The sequence below is a fragment of the Oncorhynchus mykiss genome, chromosome 9 (assembly GCF_013265735.2).
Source record: "Oncorhynchus mykiss isolate Arlee chromosome 9, USDA_OmykA_1.1, whole genome shotgun sequence".
Lineage (NCBI taxonomy): Eukaryota > Metazoa > Chordata > Actinopteri > Salmoniformes > Salmonidae > Oncorhynchus > Oncorhynchus mykiss.
Window position 1 is genome coordinate 16601327 of NC_048573.1, and position 26959 is coordinate 16628285.

General features: G+C 45.4%; 1 protein-coding gene across 2 annotated transcripts in view; it reads right to left on the minus strand.

Moving 5' to 3' along the window:
* Positions 1 to 26959, minus strand: part of LOC110532940 (sushi, von Willebrand factor type A, EGF and pentraxin domain-containing protein 1) — a 156232-nt gene that overhangs the window by 6264 nt on the left and 123009 nt on the right. Inside the window, exons 34-47 of one of the 2 annotated variants that reach the window (XM_036987453.1) lie at positions 25349 to 25433; positions 24333 to 24524; positions 23159 to 23326; positions 22691 to 22889; positions 22100 to 22573; positions 19033 to 21803; positions 18519 to 18750; positions 17484 to 17639; positions 16597 to 16660; positions 16313 to 16486; positions 15909 to 16085; positions 13033 to 13218; positions 4393 to 4563; positions 3823 to 3918 (exon numbers count right to left, since the gene is read on the minus strand). In XM_036987453.1, the coding sequence (XP_036843348.1) occupies positions 3823 to 3918; positions 4393 to 4563; positions 13033 to 13218; positions 15909 to 16085; positions 16313 to 16486; positions 16597 to 16660; positions 17484 to 17639; positions 18519 to 18750; positions 19033 to 21803; positions 22100 to 22573; positions 22691 to 22889; positions 23159 to 23326; positions 24333 to 24524; positions 25349 to 25433 (5145 nt within the window). The remainder of the gene's footprint in view (positions 1 to 3822; positions 3919 to 4392; positions 4564 to 13032; positions 13219 to 15908; positions 16086 to 16312; positions 16487 to 16596; positions 16661 to 17483; positions 17640 to 18518; positions 18751 to 19032; positions 21804 to 22099; positions 22574 to 22690; positions 22890 to 23158; positions 23327 to 24332; positions 24525 to 25348; positions 25434 to 26959) is intronic. The other variant, XM_036987454.1, reaches the window with a different exon arrangement.

A 26959-nucleotide genomic window follows, 5' to 3' on the forward strand; every position in this document is an offset into this window, starting at 1 on the left:
ATGGCGAAAACAGGTTTGGTAGACATTTTTGCAAATGTATAAAAAAATAAATTGCCTTATTTATATAACTATTCAGACCCTTTGCTATGAGACTCGAAATTGAGTTCAGGTGCATCTTTGATCATCCAGGTTTCCATTGATCATCCTTGAGATGTTTCTACAACTTGATTGGAGTCCACCTGTGGTAAATTCAATTGATTGGACATGATTTTGAAAGGCACACACCCATCTATATAAGGTCCCACAGTTGACAGTGCATGTCAGAGCAAAAACCAAGCCATGAGGTCGAAACAATTGTCCGTAGAGCTCCGAGACAGGATTGAGTCGAGGCACAGATCTGGGGAAAAGATACCAAAAAATGTCAGCAGCATTGAACGTCCCCAAGAACACAGTGGCCTCCATCATTCTTACATGGAAGAAGTTTGGAACCACCAAGACTCCTAAAGCTGGCTGCAATCGGGGGAGAAGGTCCTTGGTCAGGGAGGTGACCAAGAACCTGATGGCCACTCTGATAGAGCTCTAGAGTTCCTATGTGGAGATGGGAGAATCTTCCAGAAGGACAACCATCTCTGTAGCACTCCACCAATCAGGCCTTTATGGTAGAGTGGCCAGATGGAATCCACTCCTCAGTAAAATACACATGACAGCCCTATTGGAGTTTGCCAAAGGACTGTCAGACCATGAGAAACAAGATTCTATGGTCTGATGAAACAAAGGCAGCATCATGCTGTGGGGATGTTATTCAGCGGTAGGGACTGGGAGACTAGTTAGGATCGAGGGAAAGATGAACAGAGCAAAGTACAGAGAGATGAAAACCTGCTCGAGAGCACTCAGGACCTTAGACTGGGGTGAAGGTTCACCTAGAACAGGACAACAACCGTAAGCACACAGCCAAGACAACACAGGAGTGGCTTCGGGACAAGTCTCTGAATGTCCTTGAGTGGCCCAGCCAGAGCCTGGATGTAAACCTTATCTAACATCTCTGGAGAGACCTGAAAATAGCTGTGCAACGACGCTCCCCATCCAACCTGACAGAGCTTGAGAGAATCTGCATAGAAGTATGGGAGAAACTCTCCAAATACAGGTGTGCCAAGCTTGTAGCGTCATAGCCAAGAAGACTCGAGGCTGTAATTGCTGCCAAAGGTGCTTCAACAAAGTACTGAGTAAAGGGTCTGAATACTTATATACATGTATTGTTGAAGTTTTTTTTCTTTGGCATTATGGGATATTATTTGTAGATTGAGAACGTTTTTTTTAAATCAATTTTTGAATACGGCTGTAACGTCAGAAAATGTGGAACAAGTCAAGTGGTCTGAATGCACTGTATCAAACTCAACCTTTCTACTGTGTGAATAGGGTTCCAGGCTCAACCTCTCTCTATTGTGTGAATAGGGTTTCAGGCTCAACCTCTCTACTGTGTGAATAGGGTTTCAGGCTCAACCTCTCTACTGTGTGAATAGGGTTTCAGGCTCAACCTCTCTCTACTGTGTGAATAGGGTTTCAGGCTCAACCTCTCTACTTTGTGAATAGGGTTTCAGGCTCAACCTCTCTCTACTGTGTGAATAGGGTTTCAGACTCAACCTCTCTCACTGGAGAAGACAGACAGGGTTGGGGAGTAACAGACTACATGTAATCCGTTACATGTAAGGGATTACAAAAAAAAGGTAACTGAAATCCGTTACGTTGCCAGCAAAAATATTGTAATCAAAAACATCTTTGGCACTTCTCTGTTTTCTCAATGACATTGAAATCAACATTGAAAAAAGGGGCAATTTTAAGTTTGTTCCACCTGAGCGAATCTGACCACAAGTCAGAGACCACTATGATGACACACCAAATGTGTTTGAAGGATCGCAGGGAAAAGAGCAGGAATAGGCTTTTACAGGCTACAGTCCAAGATGTGTGTTCCAATGGTGTGACTGCTGTCGGCATCCAAAGATTATCCAACTTGAATAAACGCTTGGAGGTAAGGAAGACAGTAGTGGTGTCGTCTACGGCGATACGGATATCACTTATTATTGATATCTACATAGCGCATTGATGTGAATCACACTGCTGCTCTCTCATTTAGCTATCTGCGCCTTACGGATTGTGGTTGTTGTGGATGGTTGTTCAAATTTTAATGTGTATTTGAACCCAATAATGGTTGAATTCGAGAAGTTTAAGGTGCCGATCAATCATTGTTTCTGAAACCAGTGGACAGCCAGTGAAAATGCGTTCTTGCAACAGTAGCATAGTGCAGATCCCAGCCTACAGAATAAAAGTGAGGCTTTTATTGCTCAATCTAATTCATGCTGATAAAATAAATCCATATGCCTGATGGACACATGCTCAAACTCACACACTTTTAAAGGGGCAATCTGTAGTTGCTACATCCATTTTTGGACTTATAAATTATATATATACATTGATACTTGAAGAATATAACTTGTAAATGCCTCATGAGCTTAGTTCAACTGTCACACTCCATGAGAACCCAAAATATAAACTTGTTTTCTCCTATGTTTGTAAACATTGTAAATGTAAACAAACATTGTTTAGCCTCAAAACATGGTTAAAACAATACTTTTTATATCATAGATGGTCAGTCCTTGCATCCATAGCTCTGTCTATTAATCTGAGAGTGGTTACATTTCTCCAGGACCATCCCTCAGCTTTTTACCAAAACAGAGGCGGGGTGGAATTTTGTTATTGTTTCATCTGTGGATTTTCCCTTTAAACAGCTGCATATTATTAAGATATCAAAGTGTCACCAACAAAAAGGTAAACAATAGGCCTATAGCAAATGCAGTATAGGACATTAATTTTTCAGTTGTGCTGAAAGCATGCCATTCCGTGAGCGCAATCAATGAGCCCAATCGGTCCTCCATAACAACAAAATCATAAACAACAGAGTAAGGCTGGCTAATAAGTCCTTCGTTTTGGGGTTATGCTCAGGTAAAACATTTAGGCTAGTCCATACTTCCATATTTCCAAGTCCTATTCTTGAAGATTAAGGGGTATAACATTTATTGGAATGACTGGAATTCTGATAGACTTTGGTTTTTAATGTAAAGATATCATTTTATCGTATTATTATATGCAGTAGAAAGCAATGGGTTAGAAGAAGCCTACATAACCAACCCATAAAGTAACATTTAACATCTGTATATGGACAGTTATATCAACTTTAACATTGATTTATCCTGCAATAGATCGTTCAACTGGTAACATACATGTTTGTCTTCTTCTAATGCCTTAATCTAAAAGTAACTGCATGTAATCAGATTACATTACTGAGTTTGGGTAATCCAAAAGCTTTACTGATGACAATTTTGGACAGGTAACTAGTAACAGGTTACATTTAGAAAGTAATCTACCCAACCCTGAAGACAGAGTACACAAAAAGTCTGTGAACATTTTCAGACAGATGGGGAAATATTTTCCTTATGTGTCTCTGTGATTTTAGACGATCTAATGTGAGTCCATACTATTCTACTCTGGCTGTGTAAAGCTAGCTGAGTACATTCCTCCAGTCAGTGAAACAGTGTGTGTCTGTTCCTGGCTGCAGTGTGGATCCACTTTCTCTGACTGACTCTTTATTTGTGATGAGAGGAGGGACTGAGATCTCAATTCATTTCAATTCAATTGAAGGGGCTTTATTGGCATGGGAAACATGTTTTAACATTGCCAAAGCAAGTGAAGTAGACAATAAACAAAAGTGAAATAAAGATAAAAAATCTCTCACACACACACACACACACACCACACACACACTCCTCAAGTCTGCCCATCCATCCAAAATAAATGTGATTGGTTGATTGAGTAATTGATAATACTTACGTTCCTCACACAGTCTACCCATCCACCCCTCAGGACAGGAACAGGTGTTGGGTCTGTGACACACCCCTCCGTTCAGGCACTGCAGCCAACACACCGCTGGAGAGAACAGGAAGACACACACACCTGATTGAAGCCAAAGTACTGAGACATCCTCCAAACAGTCCCCATCTGACGCGTGGAGAGGCTCCATAGAAGAGAAAGCATTCGGTTAAGATAGCTAGTACTGTTTAAATAGAAAATAGATAATGATACTGGTAGTCGTGCCGTGATTGACCTTGACCATGCAACTTCATGCACTGGGATAAAGACAGCATTCGAAAAAACTGCATTTCTTTATAGAAATGGTTCAAACCACATAGCCACCCAACAGACGGTGCCATAGAGACAGGCATCCCTAGGCAACCCTACGATCTGTATAGTATGTACAAGTAAAGTGGGAAGTGTGTACGGGCAGAGTAGGGAGTGTGTACAGCACAAAGGACTGGTGAAGCGGAGGGGAGGGCACGCAAGGTGTCAGGAGTAGACAGGATGCCCTCCTTTTAGGGCGCAGTAGGGGTGCAGTCTCTCTACCTCTGCAGACGGGAGGGGGGGTCCAGGTCCTGTTTTCCAGACACATACTCCTGCCGTGGCCCTCTACGGCATACCCTCCGAAACATGAGTACACGGCCACGTCCCCGAACTGGAACACCGCCCCCCGCACCACCCCGTTGGCCACGTGGAGAGGGGGGCCGCAGGACACCCCTGTGCCAAAACGGACGGACAGCCCCTCTGGTTACTTCCAACTCATTTAGAGACCTATGTTATGTACATGTTATCACACGTGTCTCTAAAACTTTTGATGGTATGAAGTCGGTCTCTGCTTTTCAACAAAAAAACATGAATAGAATAACTTTCCCCCTAGGGATGATGGGAGGTGTTGCCAGATAATATCATCTCAAATCAAATCAGTATCAGTAAATAACACATTGAATGGTCTGTCGTAGAAAGTAGGCATTGCAGCTGTGTCAAGTCTTCAAAGAAATGCCATGCAGAGACGTGTCGACATGTCGAAGAGTGTGACTCAACAGAGTGTGTGTTCATTTTCCTTGTAAGGCCTAGAAAACCAATCCAACCAATGAGAATATATCAAAGTGTTGGACAAGCTAGAGCCAGACAGACATGCAAATATATCTACCTTTACACACCATACAAAGAAACAACAAGGTGCTGTATACCAACAGTACAACAACAGAATCAAGCAAGTTAGGGAGAATGAAAACACAGTGTAAACACCCTGCAAATGGTTTCCATAGCAGCTGTAAACCCAGAATTAGTCACAAACATGCCCGCCACAACAGATCTGCTTAATGGAGCCCATTCATCAAGTGTAACACAAGCTGCCCACAGAGACAGAGACAGAGGAGATATGGAGACAGAGACAGAGGAGAGACAGAGACAGAGGAGAGACAGAGACAGAGAAGAGACAGAGACAGAGGAGAGACAGAGGAGAGACAGAGACAGATGAGAGACAGAGGAAGAGACAGAGGAGAGACAGAGGAGAGACAGAGACAGAGGAGAGACAGAGGAGAGACAGATGAGAGACAGAGGAGAGACAGAGACAGAGGAGAGACAGAGGAGAGACAGGAGAGACAGAGGAGAGACAGAGGAGAGACAGAGACAGAGACAGAGACAGAGACAGAGACAGAGACAGAGACAGAGACAGAGGATAGACAGAGACAGACACAGAGGAGAGACAGAGGAGAGACAGAGGAGAGACAGAGACAGAGGAGACAGAGGAGAGATAGAGACAGAGGAGAGACAGAGACAGAGGAGACAGAGGAGAGACAGAGACAGAGGAGAGACAGAGACAGAGAAGAGACAGAGGAGAGACAGAGACAGAGGAGACAGAGGAGAGACAGAGACAGAAGAGAGACAGAGACAGAAAAGAGACAGAGGAGAGACAGAGGAGAGACAGAGATGGAGACAGAGGAGAGACGGAGACAGGAACAGAGACAGAGGAGACAGAGGAGAGACAGAGACAGAGGAGAGACAGAGACAGAGGAGAGACAGAGACAGAGGAGAGACAGAGGAGAGACAGAGACAGAGGAGAGACAGAGGAGAGACAGAGACAGAGACAGAAGAGAGACAGAGGAGAGACAGAGACGGAGACAGAGGAGACAGAGGAGAGACAGAGACAGAGACAGAGGAGAGACAGACAGGGACAGAGACAGAGGAGACAGAGGAGAGACATAGACAGAGGAGAGACAGAGACAGAGGATAGACAGAGACAGAGGAGAGACAGAGGAGAGACAGAGACAGAGACAGAGACAGAGGAGAGACAGAGACAGAGGAGAGACAGAGGAGAGACAGAGACAGAGACATAGGAGAGACATAGGACAGACAGAGGAGAGACAGAGACAGAGGAGAGACAGAGACAGAGGAGAGAGAGACAGAGGAGAGACAGAGACAGAGACAGAGGAGAGACAGAGACAGAGGAGAGACAGAGACAGCGGAGAGACAGAGACAGCGGAGAGACAGAGACAGAGACAGCGGAGAGATAGAGACAGAGACAGCGGAGAGATAGAGACAGAGACAGAGGAGAGACAGAGACAGCGGAGAGACAGAGACAGAGACAGAGGAGAGACAGAGGAGAGACAGAGACAGAGGAGAGACGGAGACAGAGGAGAGACAGATGAGAGACAGAGACAGAGGAGCGACAGAGACAGAGACAGAGGAGAGACAGAGACAGAGGAGAGACAGAGACAGTGGAGAGACAGACAGAGACAGAGGAGAGACAGAAACAGAGACAGCGGAGAGACAGAGACAGAGGAGAGACAGAGACAGAGGAGAGACAGAGACAGGAGAGACAGAGAGACAGAGGCGAGACAGAGACAGGGGAGAGACAGAGACAGAGACGGAGGAGAGACAGAGACAGAGGAGAGACAGAGACAGAGACAGAGACAGAGGAGAGACAGAGACAGAGGAGAGACAGAGACAGAGGAGAGACAGAGACAGAGGAGAGACAGAGACAGAGGAGAGACAGAGACAGAGACGAGAAGAGGAGAGGAAGTGATGGAAAACTACAGAAGACGATAGTAAGGATCCATGGTCAATGTGCAGTAAGCAGGTCACGCAGACAGAAAAGGAGAAAACATGCAGGGGTGGATCCTATATCAATGTATATGTTGAGTTTCTGCAATTATAATATTGTTATGTTACAAGTTGATTCACTTCTGTATAGTAAAAAGAGTTATAGAAAAAAAACTGTGGACTTGACACAGTATCATGATCCCAAAAATTCACAGAAAGACCAGCATATCACGTTACCCACTGCACAGATGCCTCCTTGTTTCTTGGAAGAATGAGAGGAGGTGACTGACTAGCGTGGGAGCACAGCGTGATGACTCAATCACCGTTTATGATATTGTTTGGAAGGCAGACCATCTGTGGGCTACCGCAGAGGTCAAACACACCTTATCAGGGACTATCTGACTGATGAAACTTCAATCGACTAAATTAATGTTACTGTGTGAATTAAATTGTCGTGTTTGGATTGTTTCAAGAGTTCATAAGGAGCTATGAATTTGTATATGTTTTATTGTACTGTAAGTGCTATGGATTTATTGTTACAGATCAAATGTTATTCTGTTCGTCAGACGGCGAATAGTTCATAGAGGAGCGACACAGGGGTCAGCTTTTATCATACAGTGTTGTTGAGGTGTGGCGATTAGAATAGAGATTGTGTGTGAAGCTGTATGCCTTTTGTTTGAATGTTTTGTGCCACGCAAAGTGATGTTAATTAGAAGATAGGACATACTGGGAGAGACAGGAGAGACAGAGACAGAGGAGAGACAGAGACAGAGACAGAGACAGGGACAGAGGAGAGACAGAGACAGAGACAGAGGAGAGACAGAGGCAGAGACAGACAGAGGAGAGACAGAGGAGAGACAGAGACAGAGGAGAGACAGGGGAGACAGAGACAGAGGAGAGACAGAGACAGAGGAGAGACAGAGACAGAGGAGAGACAGAGACAGAGGAGAGACAGAGACAGAGACAGAGGAGAGACAGAGGAGAGACAGAGACAGAGGAGAGACAGAGACAGAGGAGAGACAGAGGAGAGACAGAGACAGAGGAGAGACAGTAGTTGCCGCTACTGGAAGAATGAAAGCTGGTTTTAAATGTTGATCATGGAGTCATTGGTAAACCAATCTCCTGATGTACGTTTGTATGTCATAGTTGTGAATCTGTCTATGCTGTTAAGACTTCTCATATGTTGTATTCTTTTTATCGTGAAGATTTCTGCTGTGTGCCATTTGTTAATTGTATTCTTATTGCGTAACTGTGGTGAATCAGATTACTTTTAAATGGATTGGAACCGTAGTCTTCACATTTCTGACTAATATTCCTTGAATTATTATTTGGTGAAATGTGTAATGGTAGATGTTATTCACAATATACATAGCATATATGCTCAATCTCTAACTGTGCATCTCTGAGCTAAGGTTAACTTAGCCATTTAATGCTAGGACACTGGCTGAAAGATATTAGGTCATTGTCCCTTAACCTCTCAATAATTATATAACGGTAAACCTCGACACGTACATAGTATTCATAGTATGCATAGTACTCATAGTATTCATAGTATTCTGAGTGGATCGCAACCGCTGCTGTCCCCACTGGATACGACTATGGGTCTGTAGCATTCACTTAAAAATGGAGTCAGATTGATGAATATAGTTCATAATTCAACATCATCTTTACACATCTACATAATGGAGACCCCTCATCCTCAGTCAATGGGGATTTCCACCAACCTACATAATGGAGACCCCTCATTCTCAGTCAATGGGGATTTCCACCAACCTACATAATGGAGACCCCTCATCCTCAGTCAATGGGGATTTCCACCAACCTACATAATGGAGACCCCTCATCCTCAGTCAATGGGGATTTCCACCAACCTACATAATGGAGACCCCTCATTCTCAGTCAATGGGGATTTCCACCAACCTACATAATGGAGACCCCTCATCCTCAGTCAATGGGGATTTCCACCAACCTACATAATGGAGACCCCTCATTCTCAGTCAATGGGGATTTCCACCAACCTACATAATGGAGACCCCTCATTCTCAGTCAATGGGGATTTCCACCAACCTACATAATGGAGACCCCTCGTCCTCAGTCAATGGGGATTTCCACCAACCTACATAATGGAGACCCCTCGTCCTCAGTCAATGGGGATTTCCACCAACCTACATAATGGAGACCCCTCATTCTCAGTCAATGGGGATTTCCACCAACCTACATAATGGAGACCCCTCATTCTCAGTCAATGGGGATTTCCACCAACCTACATAATGGAGACCCCTCATCTTCAGTCAATGGGGATTTCCACCAACCTACATAATGGAGACCCCTCATTCTCAGTCAATGGGGATTTCCACCAACCTACATAATGGAGACCCCTCGTCCTCAGTCAATGGGGATTTCCACCAACCTACATAATGGAGACCCCTCATTCTCAGTCAATGGGGATTTCCACCAACCTACATAATGGAGACCCCTCGTCCTCAGTCAATGGGGATTTCCACCAACCTACATAATGGAGACCCCTCGTCCTCAGTCAATGGGGATTTCCACCAACCTACATAATGGAGACCCCTCATCCTCAGTCAATGGGGATTTCCACCAACCTACATAATGGAGACCCCTCGTCCTCAGTCAATGGGGATTTCCACCAACCTACATAATGGAGACCCCTCATCCTCAGTCAATGGGGATTTCCACCAACCTACATAATGGTTGGTTCATTTCCACCACACTAGAAATGAAGACTCATTCCGTTAAAGAGGATTTTATATATTACACTAGACTTGTACATGTACAGATCCATCCCCATAGAAATACCATTCTAATTCCAAATTGTATGTTCCCACCATTCATTCAAGAAACACACTTGCTTGGAAGGAAACACAGCCCAACAGGAAATGCTTTAGAATATGCAGCAATGATTTTGCTTTGCAAACAACCTGAGCCTCAGAGATTTCCCCATGTTAATCTTGTTTTAAGTGGTCTATGTGCTCACCGTCTGCTGGCTTCCACATTTCTGACCTCTGCGTTGTAGGGGAAACAACAGCAGTAAATTCAGTTTATTTAAACAGTCACCTCGGTTAATTCTAAACTAAAGTGTCACACAATTGGTCAGCTGCGCGATTAAGTTCTGGGTCCATACTTGTTAAGAGATGAAGAGATGCTAGAATGACGAGCTCCACCCTCTCTCTTTGCACGTTATGAGACGAAACGCCCCATCCCTTCCAAAATTGGAAAGATACTTACGCCTGCAAAATTTGGATTTGTCAAAAAAACAGCCTAAGCCCTGGAACTACTGCTGCTTGTAATTCCACACATCCCATTCCTTCCCCACAGATTCTATGCTACCAGTTATGTTTACGTAGATCCGTCCACGAGATATTATATAAGCAGCCAAAGCTGCTAAAAGAAATGCTTGTGTGAGTTGAACATGTTCTGTTCATGGGTCAAGTCGTGTATCAGTATGTGTAAACACACTACAGTTAAAGTCGGAAGTTTATACACCTTAGCCAAACACATTTAAACTCAGTTTTTCACAATTCCTCACATTTAGTCCTAGTAAAAACTCCCTGTCTTAGGCCAGTTACGATCACCACGTTATTTTAAGATTGTGAAATGTCAGAATAATAGTAGAGAGAATGATTTATTTCAGCTTTTATTTCCTACATCACATTCCCAGTGGGTCAGAAGTTTACATACACTCAATTAGTATTTGGTATCATTGCCTTTAAATTGTTTAACTTGGGTCAAACATTTCAGGTAGCCTTCCACAAGCTTCCCACAATAAGTTGGGTGAATTTTGGCCCATTCCTCCTGACAGAGCTGGTATAACTGAGTCAGGTGGGTAGGCCTCCTTGCTCGAACAAGCTTTTTCAGTTCTGCCCACAAATGTACTATGGGATTGAGGTCAGGGCTTTGTGATGGCCACTCTAATACCTTGACTTTGTTGTCCTTAAGCCATTTTGTCACAACTTTGGAAGTATTCTTGGGGTCATTGTCCATTTAGGAGACCCATTTGCGACCAAGCTTTAACTTCCTGACTGATGTCTTGAGATGTTGCTTCAATATATCCACACAATTTCCCCTTCCTCATGATGTCATCAATTTTGTGACCCTCCTGCAGCAAAGCACACCCACAACATGATGCTGCTACCCCCGTGCTTCACGGTTGGGATGGTGTTCTTCGGCTTGCAAGCCTCCCCCTTTTTTCCTCCAAACATAACAATGGTCATTATGGCCGAACAGTTCTATTTTTGTTTCATCAGACCAGAGGACATTTCTCCATAAAGTATGATCTTTGTCCCCATGTGCAGTTGCAAACCATAGTCTGGCTTTTTTATGGCAGTTTTGGAGCAGTGGCTTCTTCCTTTCTTCCTTCCTTGTTTATACTTGCGTACTATTGTTTGTATAGATGAACGTGGTACCTTCAGGCGTTTTTGCTCCCAAGGATGAACCAGACTTGTGGAGGTCTACAATTGTTTTTTCCGTGGTCTTGGCTGATTTCTTTTGAGTTTCCCATGATGTCAACCAATAAGGCACTGAGTTTGAAGGTAGGCCTTGAAATACATCCACAGGTGCCCCTCCAATTGTCTCAAATGATGTCAATTAGCCTATCAGTAGCTTCTAAAGCCATGACATCATTTTCTGGAATTTTCCAAGCTGTTAAAAGGCACAGTCAACTTGGTATATGTAAACTTCTGACCCACTGGAATTGTGATACAGTGAATTGTAAGTGAAGTAATCCGGCTTGTTGGAAAAGTTACTTGTGTCATGCACAAAGTACATGTCCTAACCAACTTGCCAAAACTATAGTTTTTTAACAAGAAATTTGTGGAGTGGTTGAAAAACGAGTTTTAATGACTCCAACTTATGTGTATGTAAACTTCCGACTTCAACTGTATGTGTTTCTCTTTTACAGACTCAAGTGATATCTGTGTCTTTGTGAGCAGGGATAGTGGAGCGATTCTAGGAATCTGAGAGAAAGACCGTAGAGACTGCATTCACAGTAAATGCTGCGTATGTCGGCCCAACCAGAAATTACCTTTACATTTTTACGCAGATCTTCCACGATACTTGAATCCAGCCCTCGTTCGCGTCCCAAATGGCATTATTTTCCCTATATAGTGCACTACTTTTGATGAGAGCTCTATGGGCCCTGGTCAATAGTAGTGGACTATAAAGTGAATAGGAGGTCATTTGGTACGCATTTCTACATTATATCAGAGTAAACTCCCACCCGGTAAACAACAATATCAATATGCTGACTCATTCTCAACTGTAACTAATCTCTCACATCTACCCTCTGGGACATGGGTGTTCCTTCCACCTACTGTAGGCTGCATCTGAAATGGAACCCTATTCACTATATAGTGCACTACTGTTAAAACCAGGGCCCATAGGGCTAGTAGTATATAGGGAGCGGAGTGCCATTTCGGACACAACCTAGAGAACACACTTCATGGCTGCACTGATTTTATGGCTGTTCTTTTTAATAAAACACTAACCTTGACATGTACCAGATGAAGGTGTATAGAGAGAGAGAGAGAGAGAGAGAGAGTTGACGGAGGAAGTAAGATTCAATCCTTCTATGTTGGCCAAGAATGCTACACCTTATCTTTAAATTGTCGTTTCGTTCCAATGTCAATATCCTGGTTGGGACGTGAAGTAATGAAACACTAATATGTGGTGGAAGGGTTGGTGTAGCCTACCTACCAGTCATATCTTACATGGTTGACCAGACACTCTCGGCGTAGTATACTGGGTTGTCCTGATGAGGTAGGTTTTGTGTTCAGGCTTTCGTTCTAGCCCTGCGCTAACCTAATTTAGCAGGCATAGAAAGATGCCTGAGCAAAGTCTCCACAGAAGTTAGTCTGAAAATACTGTATCCCTAAAAACCAGCAACATCTGCTTTCTGCCAATGTCGCTAAGGCTGGACCTGCACTAGTTTAGTGGTTAATGGTTTATTTATTAACTTTAGATAACCAGCTAAAAAAAGGTAGTTGGCAACACATTCTCTTGTACAATAATGAGCTGATTGGCTGATTGGCTGTGTTAGTACTGGGCTGGAACAAAACCCTACACCCCATGTGGATCTCCAGGACCAGGCTTGAAGAACAGTAGTTTAAAGCCTCTACTCACTCTCACAGGCAGTGCTGACTGGGGTCCATGTCTGGTCGCTCCTACAGGTGATGGAGGCGGTGCCTTTTCCCTGGTGGCCCTTGGGACAGGTGAACGGTAATGACTGACCCACGTAGAACAGCCGTTTAGAAGTGTTAACACTCCCACTGCTCTCCTTCCATCCAGGGGGAGGGGGACATGGTTTGGCTGCATGGGGAGACACAGAATATAGTATTGGATTACGATGTAGACATGACAAATGAACGGGGGAATAGCAGTAGGGGAGCATGAATATGTATGAATGTGTGTATACAGGGTATGATGGTGGATTAGAGACAGGTTCAGCAAAAGCCCAGGGTCTACATGTACATGTCATAACAAGGTGTGTAAATATTTGTGAGACTATGTCAGCTCTGTGGGTCACCTATAATGACAGAGTTCTCTATTACACACTTTGCTCAAGTAGCAGTATATCCCTCTGGGAAAAGCTGAGTCAGTAGCTATGTTTCCATTACTTTTATCCAGTGATTTTTGGTTGTTGTCAACGTTTAGAAAGTTTGCATCGAAAATTGATTGCCTGTTACGGTGCATTTCCGTTGAACTGTAAAAAAAATAACTTTTCCGCAAAAACCTACTGTCGAATAAAAATGAACTGGTTTCCATGATCCATTTAGGCTAATTGTGCATTGGACTCCCGAGTGGTGCAGCGGTCTAAGGCACTGTATCTCAGTGCAAGAGGTGTCACTACAGTCCCTGGTTCAAATCCAGGATGCATCACATCCGGCTGTGATTTGGAGTCCCATAGGGCGGCTCACAGTCGTCCGTGATAGGCCGTCATTATTAATAATAAATAGGTGACAGCCTGTTGCCTATGCCCCTCCCACTGATCTGTTTCACATCTCAGGTAACCTGCAAAAGCCAGCATGGATAGAATGCAAGAATTGACTAATATTTGCCATTCAAATAATGATCATGTGCCAACGTGTCGTCATGGAGAGACTTGCACTCCTGCTGTAGATCTGGAAACAAATTGGATGGTGAAACTTGCATCCAGCCAACCGAAAAGCAAGGCGAAGCAATTCAGGCAGTCGCGAAAGTCCAGACAATCCCTGTCCTGCAATGACACATTATTTTTAGAGTTGAAAAATAGATTTAGCAAGCAGTAGGCGTTTAGGATTAAATCAGTAGTAGAGCTTTATAGTTGCGTTATGACATCACATGTACCTTAAAAAAATGATTTGGCATCATAATTTATTCGAAAAACATATTTTCCATTTGTCGCAATAAATAAAATTAGACAACATACAAATTCACCCTTGTCTAACGGATAAAAACAATCTTTATAAAATGTATTCGATAGCGGGCATTTCCATTACACACGTCGCAATGTTTTTTTGTTGCTACATAGCTTTTCTCTAATAAACCTGGAAACTTGCCTAATGATCGTGTCAAAGAAACCTAATCTAAGAAGCTTAGATACACCAGGTCAGGCTGTCATTTCGTTTAACCTTAATCAGCCATCAGTGCTCTTATACTGCGTTTACACAGGCAGAAAACAAGCATCTTTCTGGTACACAGGCCCAAAACAAGCATCTTTCTGGTAAAGAAGAAGGGCGGGGGGGTATGCCTTATGATTAACGAGATGTGGTGTGATCATAACAACATACAGGAACTCAAGTCCTTCTGTTCACCTGACTTAGAATTTCTCACAATCAAATGCCGACTGCGTTATCTACCTAGAGAATTCTCTTCGATTATAATCACAGCCGCATACATCCCCCCAAGCAGACACGTCGATGGCACTTCATATAATGTTTACATACCCTACATTACTCATATCATATGAATATACTGTACTCTATACCATCCACTGTATCTTGCCTATGCCATTCTATACCATCACTTATTCATATATTTTAATTTTTATGTACATATTCTTATTAATTATTTTACACTTGTGTGTATAAGGTAGCTGTTGTGAAATTGTTAGGTTAGATTACTCGTTGGATATTACTGCATTGTCGGAACTAGAAGCACAAGCATTTCTCTACACTCGCATTCAAATCTGCACATATACCATGTGGATGTGACGAATCAAATTAGATTTAATTTGGTATTTTTTTCAATGAAGGGTCTTGAAAACAATCTGATGTTAAAAGATCTGATGTGATTGGTCAAAAGACCAATTAGTGGACAAAATATCAGAATTTGTCTGCCTGTGTAAACAGCCTTAATCACATTACTTTCAGGGCATTGGCTACAGTTTTGAAACTGCCTGTCAAACAGTGTTGAAGTTGCAAAGTATTACAGGCATTCTTTGTCGGCCCTCCCTCCCCTCCCTCTGTGGTGTGTGTGTGTGTGTGTGTGTGTGTGTGTGTGTGTGTGTGTGTGTGTGTGTGTGTGTGTGTGTGTGTGTGTGTGTGTGTGTGTGTTGGTGCTCCCTTCCCTCCCTCTGTGGTGTGGTATGTGTGTGTGTGCGTGTGTGTGCGTGTGTGTGTGTGTCAACCCTCCCCTTCCTCTGTGGTGTGGTATTAGTGTGTGTGTCTGTGTTTGTCAACCCTCCCCACCCTGTGTGGTCTGTTGTGCAAAGCTGATGTCCAAACCCCTAAAGAATGTGAGGTGTGGAAATACTTTTGGTTTTCTCTGGTTTGTTCTCAGTGTAGATTGGGTGCAAACCACTAGTAAGAACAGAGCCTGAGCTAAATGAATAAGATAAAACCACCAGCTGTCTCTTTTATTCTGTCAGGAGGTTTCCCTGACCATGTGACCTCACCAGGAAAAACTGGACCCTCTTTTCAGTCATGTGACCTGACCAAGAAAAACTCCTGCCCTGATTCTATGCAGCAAGAAGAAAAAGAAGAGATTCGAACACATTCATGTTTGTCTCAGAGTCTTACGATGACAGAAGGGGAAGATGGAGCTCCATGTCCCATCGCCCATACACGCCACCAGAGCATCCCCCTGTAGGGCGTAGCCTTTATCACACTGAAACGCTACAGCACGCCCGGTGGTCAGGCTCTGCTCCTGCACCCTGCCATTCAACAACTCCTTGGGGATGTTACAACCCTGGCCAACTGAGAGGGAGAGTGGGAGAAGGAGAGAGAGGTAGACAGGGAGAGGGGAGAGAGGAAGAGGGAGAGAAAGATGGAGAAAGAGAGAGAGGGGAGGGTAATAAAGAACCTTGATTTTCCATGCTTCACATTTCAAGTTGCCTTGTCAAACATTTCCAAAACCATTGCTTAGGAGACATTTGAACAGATACAGACTGTGGACAATACGATGAAGTATGAATAACTCATACCTTCACACGTTGGTGCAGGCAAACTCCATGTTCCGTTGGCCAAACAGGTGAGGTTCTGTGCACCAATTAGATGTAGGCCAGGGTTGCAAACATAGCTGACGTTGCTCTGGTACGTCTCCCCTGATGCCTGTAACTCTGCATTCTCCACTGAGGGAGGTGGACCACACGACACAGCTGAGGACGCACAAGATGGAAGAAGGAAACTGGAGTTAAATGGGGTTCATAAGCATTGCATGAATGAACGGATTGGACGTGTGCTCAAACGCAAACACACACACACTTACCGACACAGGTAGGCTGAGCCCCATTCCATGTTCTATCTCCTTGACAGGTTTGCACAGAGTCTCCCTGTAACAAGGTGAGTCACAGTATTAAACACTGAACACATACTGTATACACCAAATAGACACTGGTCATTGTGAATCTCTCTAAACATACAGTGACTCAGCTTTATCTCACAGTGACTCAGCTTTCTCTGCTAACATTATGACCCACCATTTTATAGGAAATTGCATCATGTTATTTCCAGTAATGGAACATTAGCCTAGGCATTAGCAGATTACTTTTCACCCAGTAAGAGTGAAAGTAGAATTTATTTGATTTCTCACTGTAGCAATTGGAAAAATTCCATGCACTCAAAATATCATGATCAATGAGGTTTTGCACAAAAAGGCTCCTTAACAGCTCCTACCCCCAAGCCATAAGACTGCTGAACAATTAATCAAATGGCCACCCGGACTGTTTACATTAAACCCCCCCCATCTGTTTTTACAATGCTGCTACTCGCTGTTTATTATCTATGCATAGTCACTTTACAAATGACCTTGACTAACCTATACCCCTGCACATTGACTCGGTACCGGTACCCCCTGTATATACTTCAATATTTTAATGTAATTTTCTGGTGTTACTTTTTGATTTGATTTATTTTCAATTTATTTTATTTGGTAAATATTTAACTCTTAACTATGTCTTGAACTGCATTGTTGGTTAAGGGCTTGTCAGTAAGCATTTCACAGTAAGGTCTACAGTAAATCTGTTGTATTTGGCGCATATAACAAATACAATTATATTGTATTTGAAATTCAAGCTAAATTGTCTATTTGTCTCTGTTCTGTAATAATATTGTAACATAAATATTGTAATAATATAATTTTGTATCAGACATTACCTTCATCTCAAACCCAGACAGGCAGGTGTACAAGACGATGTCTCCGCAGCTGTAACTGTCCCCCTTAGAGATACCATGAGGAAGAGGAGGAGGTTTCTCACAAACCACCAGAACACAGGAGACAGAGGAGAGGCCTGGAGACCAGCTACCACCCAGCTACAACAACAGAATGAGTTAATAATCATGACATTAATTCATGTTCAGTAAACATCTGTGAATGGTGGATCTGTAAATGGCGCTAGCTGCGTATTCTAAACGACTCAAATGTAAACGATGGAAAGCCAGAATGAACATAGGAAGGATTGAGAGAAATGTGATTACGGACCAGAGAGCTGTCTAGAGTAAAAAAAAAAGTAGAAATGAGAAAGTTGTGTGTATTGTTGAACACAATACACACTGAGTGTACAAATCATTAGGAACACCTGCTCTTTCCATGACATAGACTGACCAGGTGAATCCACGTGAAATGTATGATCCCTTATTGATGTCACTTGTTAAATCCACTTCAATCAGTGTCGATGAAGGGGAGGAGACAGGCTAATGGAGTTTTAAGCCTTGAGACAATTGAGACATGGATTGTGTATGTGTACCATTCAGAGGGTGAATGGGCAGGACAAAATATTTAAGTGCCTTTGAACGGGGTATGGTAGTAGGTGTCAGCGCACCGGTTTGAGTGTCAAGAACTGCAAGCTGCTGGGTTTTTAAATGCTCAACAGTTTCCCGTGTGTATCAAGAATGGTCCACCACCCAAAGGACATCCAGCCAAGTTGACACAACTGAAGGAAGCATTGGAGTCAACATGGACCAGCATCCCTGTGGAACACTTTCGACACCTTGAGTCCATTCCCCATCGAATTGAGGCTGATTTGAGGGCAAAAGGGGCTGCTAATGTTTTGTGCACTCAGTGTATATTAATTTAAAATGTTATCCAGCATCACTGACCATCGCAACACATTGACCATGTCGACACTTGAGTGGATGTAAATTGGGTGTAAATCATCTCTTCATGTTTTCAGTGCATTAAAACAGTCTTACCAGACACTCTGCCAGGCCTGGCCCCTGCAGGAGGAACCCAGGTGGGCAGGAGAAGGTGACTGCCCCCCCTACAGGGGTGAGGTCCTCCCCCGTGACCAGGACGTGGGTGGTGAGGTTGGCAGGGAGCAGACATGGGGCGGGGTGGCACCTGATGATGTGTTTAGACCAGGTGCCGTCATACTGACAGGTCAGAGAGTCAGACTGGCTGGTCAGCTCATACCCCTCATCACACCTAGAGAGAGAGAGAGGGGAGGGAGAGAGAGAGAGGGGAGGGAGAGAGAGAGAGAAAGAGAGAGAGAGAGAGAAATGGGTGATGTAGTGAGGGAGGGAGAGAGACAGGAAGAGAACGAGAATGAGGGAGAGAGGATGTGAGAGAGAGCGAGAAAGAGGGGCGGGGAGAGGGAGAGAAAGAGGGATAATAAATATCATACTATCTACTTGAATATAACTTCTCTAACACCTATATGAACAAAGAGGTTTTAACTCTCTGAAAGATACAGAAGTTCAAATTCACCTATATTGGATCTGGCTTCCGAAGGTGAACATCTCTCCCACCATGTGGGCATGTTGTTTAGCAGTTGGCTCTCCACAGGAGATGGGCTCACAGCTGATCCTCACCTCGCCCCACCTGCCCTCCCTACCACAGGTAACATGGGGGTAGGACCCCTTCATCTGGTAACCCGGCCTGCACCTGTAGGTAACTGTGTCTGGGACAGTGGTGCTGGCGCCCTGCAGGACAGCATGGGGTACTGCAGGCGGGGCAGCCACGCACCTACCCCGGCCACACACAGGAACACCCGGGCTCCACACCCCGCCCTTCTCACAAGTTGCAGCCGCCGGCCCCAGGACCTTATAGCCCTCGTCGCAGAGGAAGAAGACGCGGTCGCCGCAGGCGTGGTCGCGCCCCAGTACCACCCCGTATTTTAACACTGGAGGGGTGCAGAGGCAGGGGCGGCACTCCGGTACCGTTCCGACCCAATGGCCTTGGGCGGAACAGCGTAAGACGGGGTCACCGAAGACCTCGTACCCGTCAAAACACACGTACTCCACGACATCATCATAGTGGAAGCTGGAGCCGTTGAGGTAACCGTGGCTGATGTCCTGCGGCGGGTCACAGGCGATGATGTCACAGCGAGGGGTGGGACCTTCCCCCCAGAGTCCGTCCTCTCGACACATCCGCTTGGGTTCGCCACCGCTGAGGATGTACCCCTCCTCACACTCATACCACACCTCACGGCTGTAGCCAAAGTCAGAGCCCAGGACTCGACCGTTGGGGATGGATGCTGGTCTACCGCAGTGGGCTGGACGGCACTCAGGCGACCCATGACTCCAGGTACCATCGGCCTGACAGACACTAACAGAGGGGCCTTGTAGGAGCAAGCCGGACTTACAGCTCAGCGCTACATGTTTGTTAAACGTATATTCCTTCCCTGTCACAGTGACATCACTAGGAACGACGGGAGAGCCACAGGAGATAGGCTCACACCAAGGCTTCTCAGCATCCCACTTCCCATCTGCCTTACAGGTCCTTGTGTCACCGTCCTTCAGGACGAACCCGGAACTACACTCGTAACGCAACACCTCCAGATACAGGAAGGAGTCTCCCTCGGCCGAGCCGTTATCGATGTCCCCCGGGTCACCGCAGGATATAGGTCGGCAGACAGGCGGTAGGTCGCTCCACTGTCGGCCCGCCACACACTGTCTGACTGACTCCCCCTCTAACTCGTAGCCCTCCTCACAGCTGTACTTCACCAGGCTACCCAGGGATGTGTCTGTGACGTTCACAGAACCGTGGTCCGGGCTGGGCGGATCCTCACACTCGGCAGGAACACACATGGGAGCTGTCCCGTTCCACCTCCCCTCCTCCAGGCACACTAAGGAAGTAGAGGTTGTGAGCTCATAGCTCTTATGGCAGCGGTACACTATTACAGTCCCATGCAGGAAGCTCATATCCATGGGTGATAATGGCACTGTAGCACCACCTATAGGCATGGAGGTTATAGCAGCGTCCCTCCCGGCTAGCTCCGCATTCGGATCCAAGAGCCTCGAATACTCGCCGAAGTCGATATGAGGGGGAAGGCCGCAGTCAGAGGGGATGCAGACTGGGACGGAACTGGACCAACCGAACTCCTCACAGGTCAGGTGGTTCTGGCCGACCAATTGGAAGCCGGGGAAACAGCTGTAGAAGATGGTGACGCCGAACTTGTGGTCGAGACCCTCCACAAAGCCGTTGTCTATGGGGTTCGGTGGAGCGCAGTAGATCTGGACGCACACAGGCGTCCCCTCGTCCCACTCCCCGTTCGCTAGACACTTCAGCGTCTCGGGACCATGTAGACGGTAACCGCGATGACAGGAGAAGTTGACCACGTGGTTGAACTGGAGTTTGTTATATGCCACCTTCCCATTGGGTATCTCTTTCGGGACGGGACACTCGATTGGTTGACAGGAAGGTACACCTCCGATCCAGTGCCCACTTTCACCACAGAGTACTGTAGCGTTACCAACCAAGCTATACCCAGGTTTACAGCTGTAGAGAGCCGTGCTGAGGTACATCAGTCCTTGAACGTCCACTATGCCGTTAGCTATCTCTACAGGTTGGGGACACTCTACTGGGATGCACTCTGGGACAGGACTGCTCCAATATCCATCTGCCTGGCAGGTCACAGACCCTTCCTTCCTCAGAGTAAATCCGTCCATGCAGGAGTAGCTCACCACCGAGCCGAAATAGGATGGAGCAGACAACGGTGCCGATGACGGGTCACCAAATGCCACCTCAGGCGGAGGACCGCAAAACACCTGCTTGCAGACAGGGAAGGTGTCGTTCCACTCCTGGGCGAGGGTGCAGCGGAGGGTCCGGGCGCCGTGGAGAACATAGCCATCCTCGCAGGACAGTTCCACGATTCCAGAGTCCAAACTACGTAGAACCAGGTGGTTCTCATCTAGGGGCGGTTCTGGGCAATGGACTAGCGAGCAGCGTGGATGACTCGACTTGTCCCACTTGCCGTACTTCAGACACATCCACACAGCATCGCCGGTTAGCTCGTAGCCCTCGTCGCAGACGTACTCAACCTTGTGGCCCACCTCGAAGACGGAGCCAACGGAGCCACGGTATTGGCCATGTAGGATGATGGGCGGGGGGTCGCAGGTCAGGATGTGGCAGACGGGCGGGTCGCCGTTGGACCACTGGCGGTTGGCCTGGCACACTCTCTCCGGATGGCCGGTCAGTCGGTAGCCGTCGTCGCACGCATATGTCACCTTGCTGTTGAAGGTGAAATGACCTTCGTTCTGTGGGTTGGAACACAAAATAAGATGTTTTATGATACAGAGTACACTGTGTTCTGATTGAGATGACACGTGATATCTTGCCAGAAAGAATGTAACTTGTTGTTTCTCTATGATCAAATAAGATGACCAAGCACAGGAATGAGTGGGAACTCTGAAATGGACCTTTTAGTTATTTCGAATCACTTATGGGATTTGCAAAATGTACAATGTTTCTGTTTGTATTGAATAAAGTACATTTTTTTCTACATCTTGTTACATTGAGCCTTGACATGAATTTTAGCAGAGGAACAACATACCTGGATGAATCCATTCTCGAGTGACGGTGGGGACGGGCAGGAGACAGGCTGGCAGACAGGCAGGACCCCACCCCACTTTCCATTGGCCTCACATGTCCTCCTCTTCTCCCCTTGGATCAGGAAACCCTTATCACAGCTATACGCCACCATCGCTCCAAAACTATAGTTGGTCCCACTCACATACCCCTTCTCGATGCCCCCCGGTTTGGAGCAACGCACCGGGACGCAACCCACTTCGTATGGTGATGGAGTCCACTCCCCTCCCATCATGCATTTCAATTTGGCGGTCGTGTTGAGGATGAAGCCCTCTTCGCATTTGTAGTTGAGCTCTGTGTTGCTGGCGTACTTGAGTTTGTTGACCGAGTCCAAGATGGCATGGGGCAGGTCAGGTGGGCGCTGGCAGAAGGTGGCGATGCAATGAGGGGCCTCCTGGCCTTCGGGGGGCGCCCACAATCCCTGGGCATTGCAGACCACCTTTAAATCAAATCAAACTTTATTGAACTTTGCGTTTAGAATCGCAACACACTTTACTTTAAAACAACAACATGAAAGACACTTTAAAAATGAAGGGCAATAAAATAGATGAATAACCTTGGAGTTGTTGCCAGCGGTGTAGCCGTCCGTGCAGAAGTAGTTGGCCGTGTCGCCAAACAGCTGGTGGCCGGCGACAGCAAGGGCGTGGTCTATGGAAGGGGGAGGGCCACAGGAGCGGGGGACACACTGAGCGGAAGTGGGACTCCATTGGCCAGTCGACAGGCACTCTCTGGACTCTGGTCCAATCAGAGTGTAGCTGTGGGGACCAATCAATGAAGATCAGGGCAGGAGGTAATACATCTAAACAATGTAACAAAAAGTAAACATACACAATCATATATATACACACCATTACTACTGTACTATAACTACATAAACTACTACTTGACTTTAATGACAATAACTATAATGCTAACATTGAGGTAGTCTTGTCCAGTCAGGTCTCTTACAAATGCGTGGCAAGGCCTCAATTGAGTTAACACGCTGATAACGTATAACTAACGAAACATGGTTGACAGTATTTACCCTTCTTTGCAGACATAGTGCACCTTGTTGCCCAGGGTGTGGTCGTCCCCCATGGTCACTGAGTCCCGGAGGGCGGGGGGGTCTCCACAGTGGACACTGGCGCAGAGAGGGGCAGGGCTGCTCCACTCTCCTGACGCCTCACACACCACCTCCTCAGAGCCCTGCAGTCTTAAATTCCCAAAGCAGTAGTTTTTATATCAATATCAAATCATTTCTGGATAACAATTATTACCTTACTGTAATCGACTGTCCATTAAAACGGGCAAATTGTTTGTTTTTTGCAACAACAACAAAAAATACAAGCAAGAATTTTGCTAGAAATTTACCACATGGTGATGTCACCATGGAAAGCCGAATCTCCCGCCCATGCAAACCTGCTGATTAGAAAGTGCTGTGTAGATTATAATTTCAACCAGCAACTATCAGGAAATAGCACTGATGACATTTTTTCACACTTTTACAGTGTTAGTTTTGTTAGCTGTTGTACAATATGATACAAAACATAGGAAAATGTTTTATTATTTTGACTGCACTGGGCCTTTAACACACGAATGCCTTTTGCACACACACTGTGTAATACTTATACGCATACACTCACAGCACCTTTAAAGGGGAAGGGAAACACCAGGCTTTAGAACGCCAGCTAACTGTGTCTATAAATTGCCATATTGCCATTGTCGCGTCACTGGTAGGCAATTTAAGATGGCGCTGACCATAGGTCAAATAAACATTGTTCAAGATCAAAATATTTAAAATAGAGATGTTTCTATGTTACATGCACATGTTCAGCATTGTGGATTGAATACATGTTGTTGCTTAGCTTTACAATCCCCGTAAAGCAGTATGAAACAACAGCCAATTATTACTAGCATATATTACTAGCTACCACTTTCAAAGTCACTGCATGCGGCGCTTCAATCTATTGATTAATGAACGTCTTATTATTTTAGATGTAAATGGATCTTGTCCTTTTATGAACCCCTTATACGACCTATACGACCTGGGACTGCTGGTCTAGAATCAGTTTCGACCTTTTAGAGCATAATTAATATGATTATGTGGACAGTTGGGGGGGGGGGGGGGGGACCTGATCCTAGATCAGCACTCCAACACTGAGACACTACGTGGATATAAGAACAGAAATGACAAACCAGGACAGACATTCCATCCTAACCTGTATCCCTCTGCACAGCTGTAGATCACTGTAGACAGGTAGGTTTTCCCTTTGAGGGTGAAATCTGCATTGTCTACGTGTGGAGGTTCCCCGCAGGTGACTGGCTGACAGACAGGGGGCGCACTGCTCCACTTCAGATTGGCCTGACACTGGATCTCATAGGGGTCACCTGGGACGAACCCCTTAATACAGCTGGAGTGGATGAAAGGGAAATAGTGTACGTACATTCATAATGGGGGAATATGGGAGATGTGGCAATATAAATAGAGGTTTAATTTCAGCAACTATCTATTAGCTTAACTCCCATTATATACATGTGTTTGTTGGCATCTTTACTTACTGTAATATACTGTATATTATACACTAGACAGCCCTCAAACTCAACTCTGGACCTTGAAGCCAATTCCACTGCATTTTTGCATTGTTCCCCTCTAACCAGGAACTGATTTAGACCTGGGATACCAGGTGTGTCCAATTAATTATCAAGTCGAACAGAAAACCAGCAGGCTCCAGACCTCGTAGGGTGAGAGTTGAATACCTCTGCTATACGATATCTCAATTGGAAAGAGAAAATAAAGAGGAGAAGCTTTTATCTCACTTAACTATTAATGCAACAGCATTATCTCAATGCAACAGCATTATCTCAATGCAACAATATTATTATCTCAATGCAACAACATTATTATCTCAATGCAACAGCATTATCTCAATGCAACAACATTATCTCAATGCAACAATATTATTATCTCAATGCAACAGCATTATCTCAATGCAACAGCATTATCTCAATGCAACAACATTATTATCTCAATGCAACAACATTATTATCTCAATGCAACAGCATTATCTCAATGCAACAGCATTATCTCAATGCAACAACATTATTATCTCAATGCAACAGCATTATCTCAATGCAATGACATTATCTCAATGCAACAGCAAATTCATACTGTTGTCATGTCTAAATGGTCTACTTTGTAAGCGTGACACTTGTTGTAAATGGCTGACGGTGGTACCTGAAAGTCACCTTGCTTCCAAACGTGAAGTTGGTGCCCTTCATCACGGCATTCTCTGGGACAGAGGGCCTTCCACACGAGAGGGCTGAAGAACAACACAATACCATGTAGGGCTGATCAGTTCTAGTAAACTCCTTCCAGAAGGTTCTTAGCCTCGTTTGATTAAGTGATCTTAATCAAAGATTATTGATATACTGACAAGATACATGTCTTGGGAGTCGTTGTCCATATACTGACATGTATCTATCCATAATATTTATTAAGATCACTTAATTGGTCAATTGCGCACAAGGTCTAACCAAAATGTTACTTCCTCTTTTAACCCAACCCCTCCACACATAATTTTTTGGGGGGAGAGGCACAGGGGGTTGCCACACTGTGTGCCCGGGGAGCTGTTGTTGTGGGGGGTTAAGTGCTATCATGCCAACCGCTTGTCATGCCAAACCATGCATGATAGCACAAACAGCCTGTCACTCAGGCTAGGTTCCCCTGCAAGGCTTTCATAAGACTGGGTTAGGGATAGATCCAGTGTGGGTTAGGGATAGATCCAGAGTGGGTAAGGGATAGATCCAGAGTGGGTAAGGGATAGATCCAGAACAAGTGTGGGTTAGAGTTAGATTGAGAGCCAGTGTGGGTTAGGGATAAATCCATAGCCTGTGTGGGTTAGGGATAGATCCAGAGCCAGTGTGGGTTAGGGATAGATCTAGAGCCAGTGTGGGTAAGGGATAGATCCAGAGCCAGTGTGGGTTAGGGATAGATCCAGAGCCAGTGTGGGTTAGGGATAGATCCAGAGCCAGTGTGGGTTAGGGATAGATCCAGAGCCAGTGTGGGTTAGGGATAGATCCAGAGCCAGTATGGGTTAGGGATAGATCCAGAGCCAGTGTGGGTTAGGGATAGATCCAGAGCCAGTGTGGGTTAGGGATAGATCCAGAGCCAGTGTGGGTTAGGGATAGATCCAGAGCCAGTGTGGGTTAGGGATAGATCCAGAGCCAGTGTGGGTTAGGGATAGATCCAGAGCCAGTGTGGGTTAGGGATAGATCCAGAGCCAGTGTGGGTTAGAGATAGATCCAGAGCCAGTGTGGGTTAGGGATAGATCCAGAACCAGTGTGGGTTAGGGATAGATCCAGAACCAGTGTGGGTTAGGGATAGATCCAGAACCAGTGTGAGTTAGGGATAGATCCAGAACCAGTGTGGGTTAGGGATAGATCCAGAACCAGTGTGGGTTAGGGATAGATCCAGAGCCAGTGTGGGTTAGGGATAGATCCAGAACCAGTGTGGGTTAGGAATAGATCCAGAGCCAGTGTGGGTTAGGGATAGATCCAGAACCAGTGTGGGTTAGGGTTAGATCCAGAGCCAGTGTGGGTAAGGGATAGATCCAGAGCCAGTGTGGGTAAGGGATAGAGCCAGAACCAGTGTGGGTTAGGGTTAGATCCAGAGCCTGTGTGTGTTAGGAATAGATCCAGAACCAGTGTGGGTTAGGAATAGATCCAGAGCCAGTGTGGGTTAGGGATAGATCCAGAACCAGTGTGGGTTAGGGATAGATCCAGAACCAGTGTGGGTTAGGGATAGATCCAGAACCAGTTTGAGTTAGGGATAGATCCAGAACCAGTG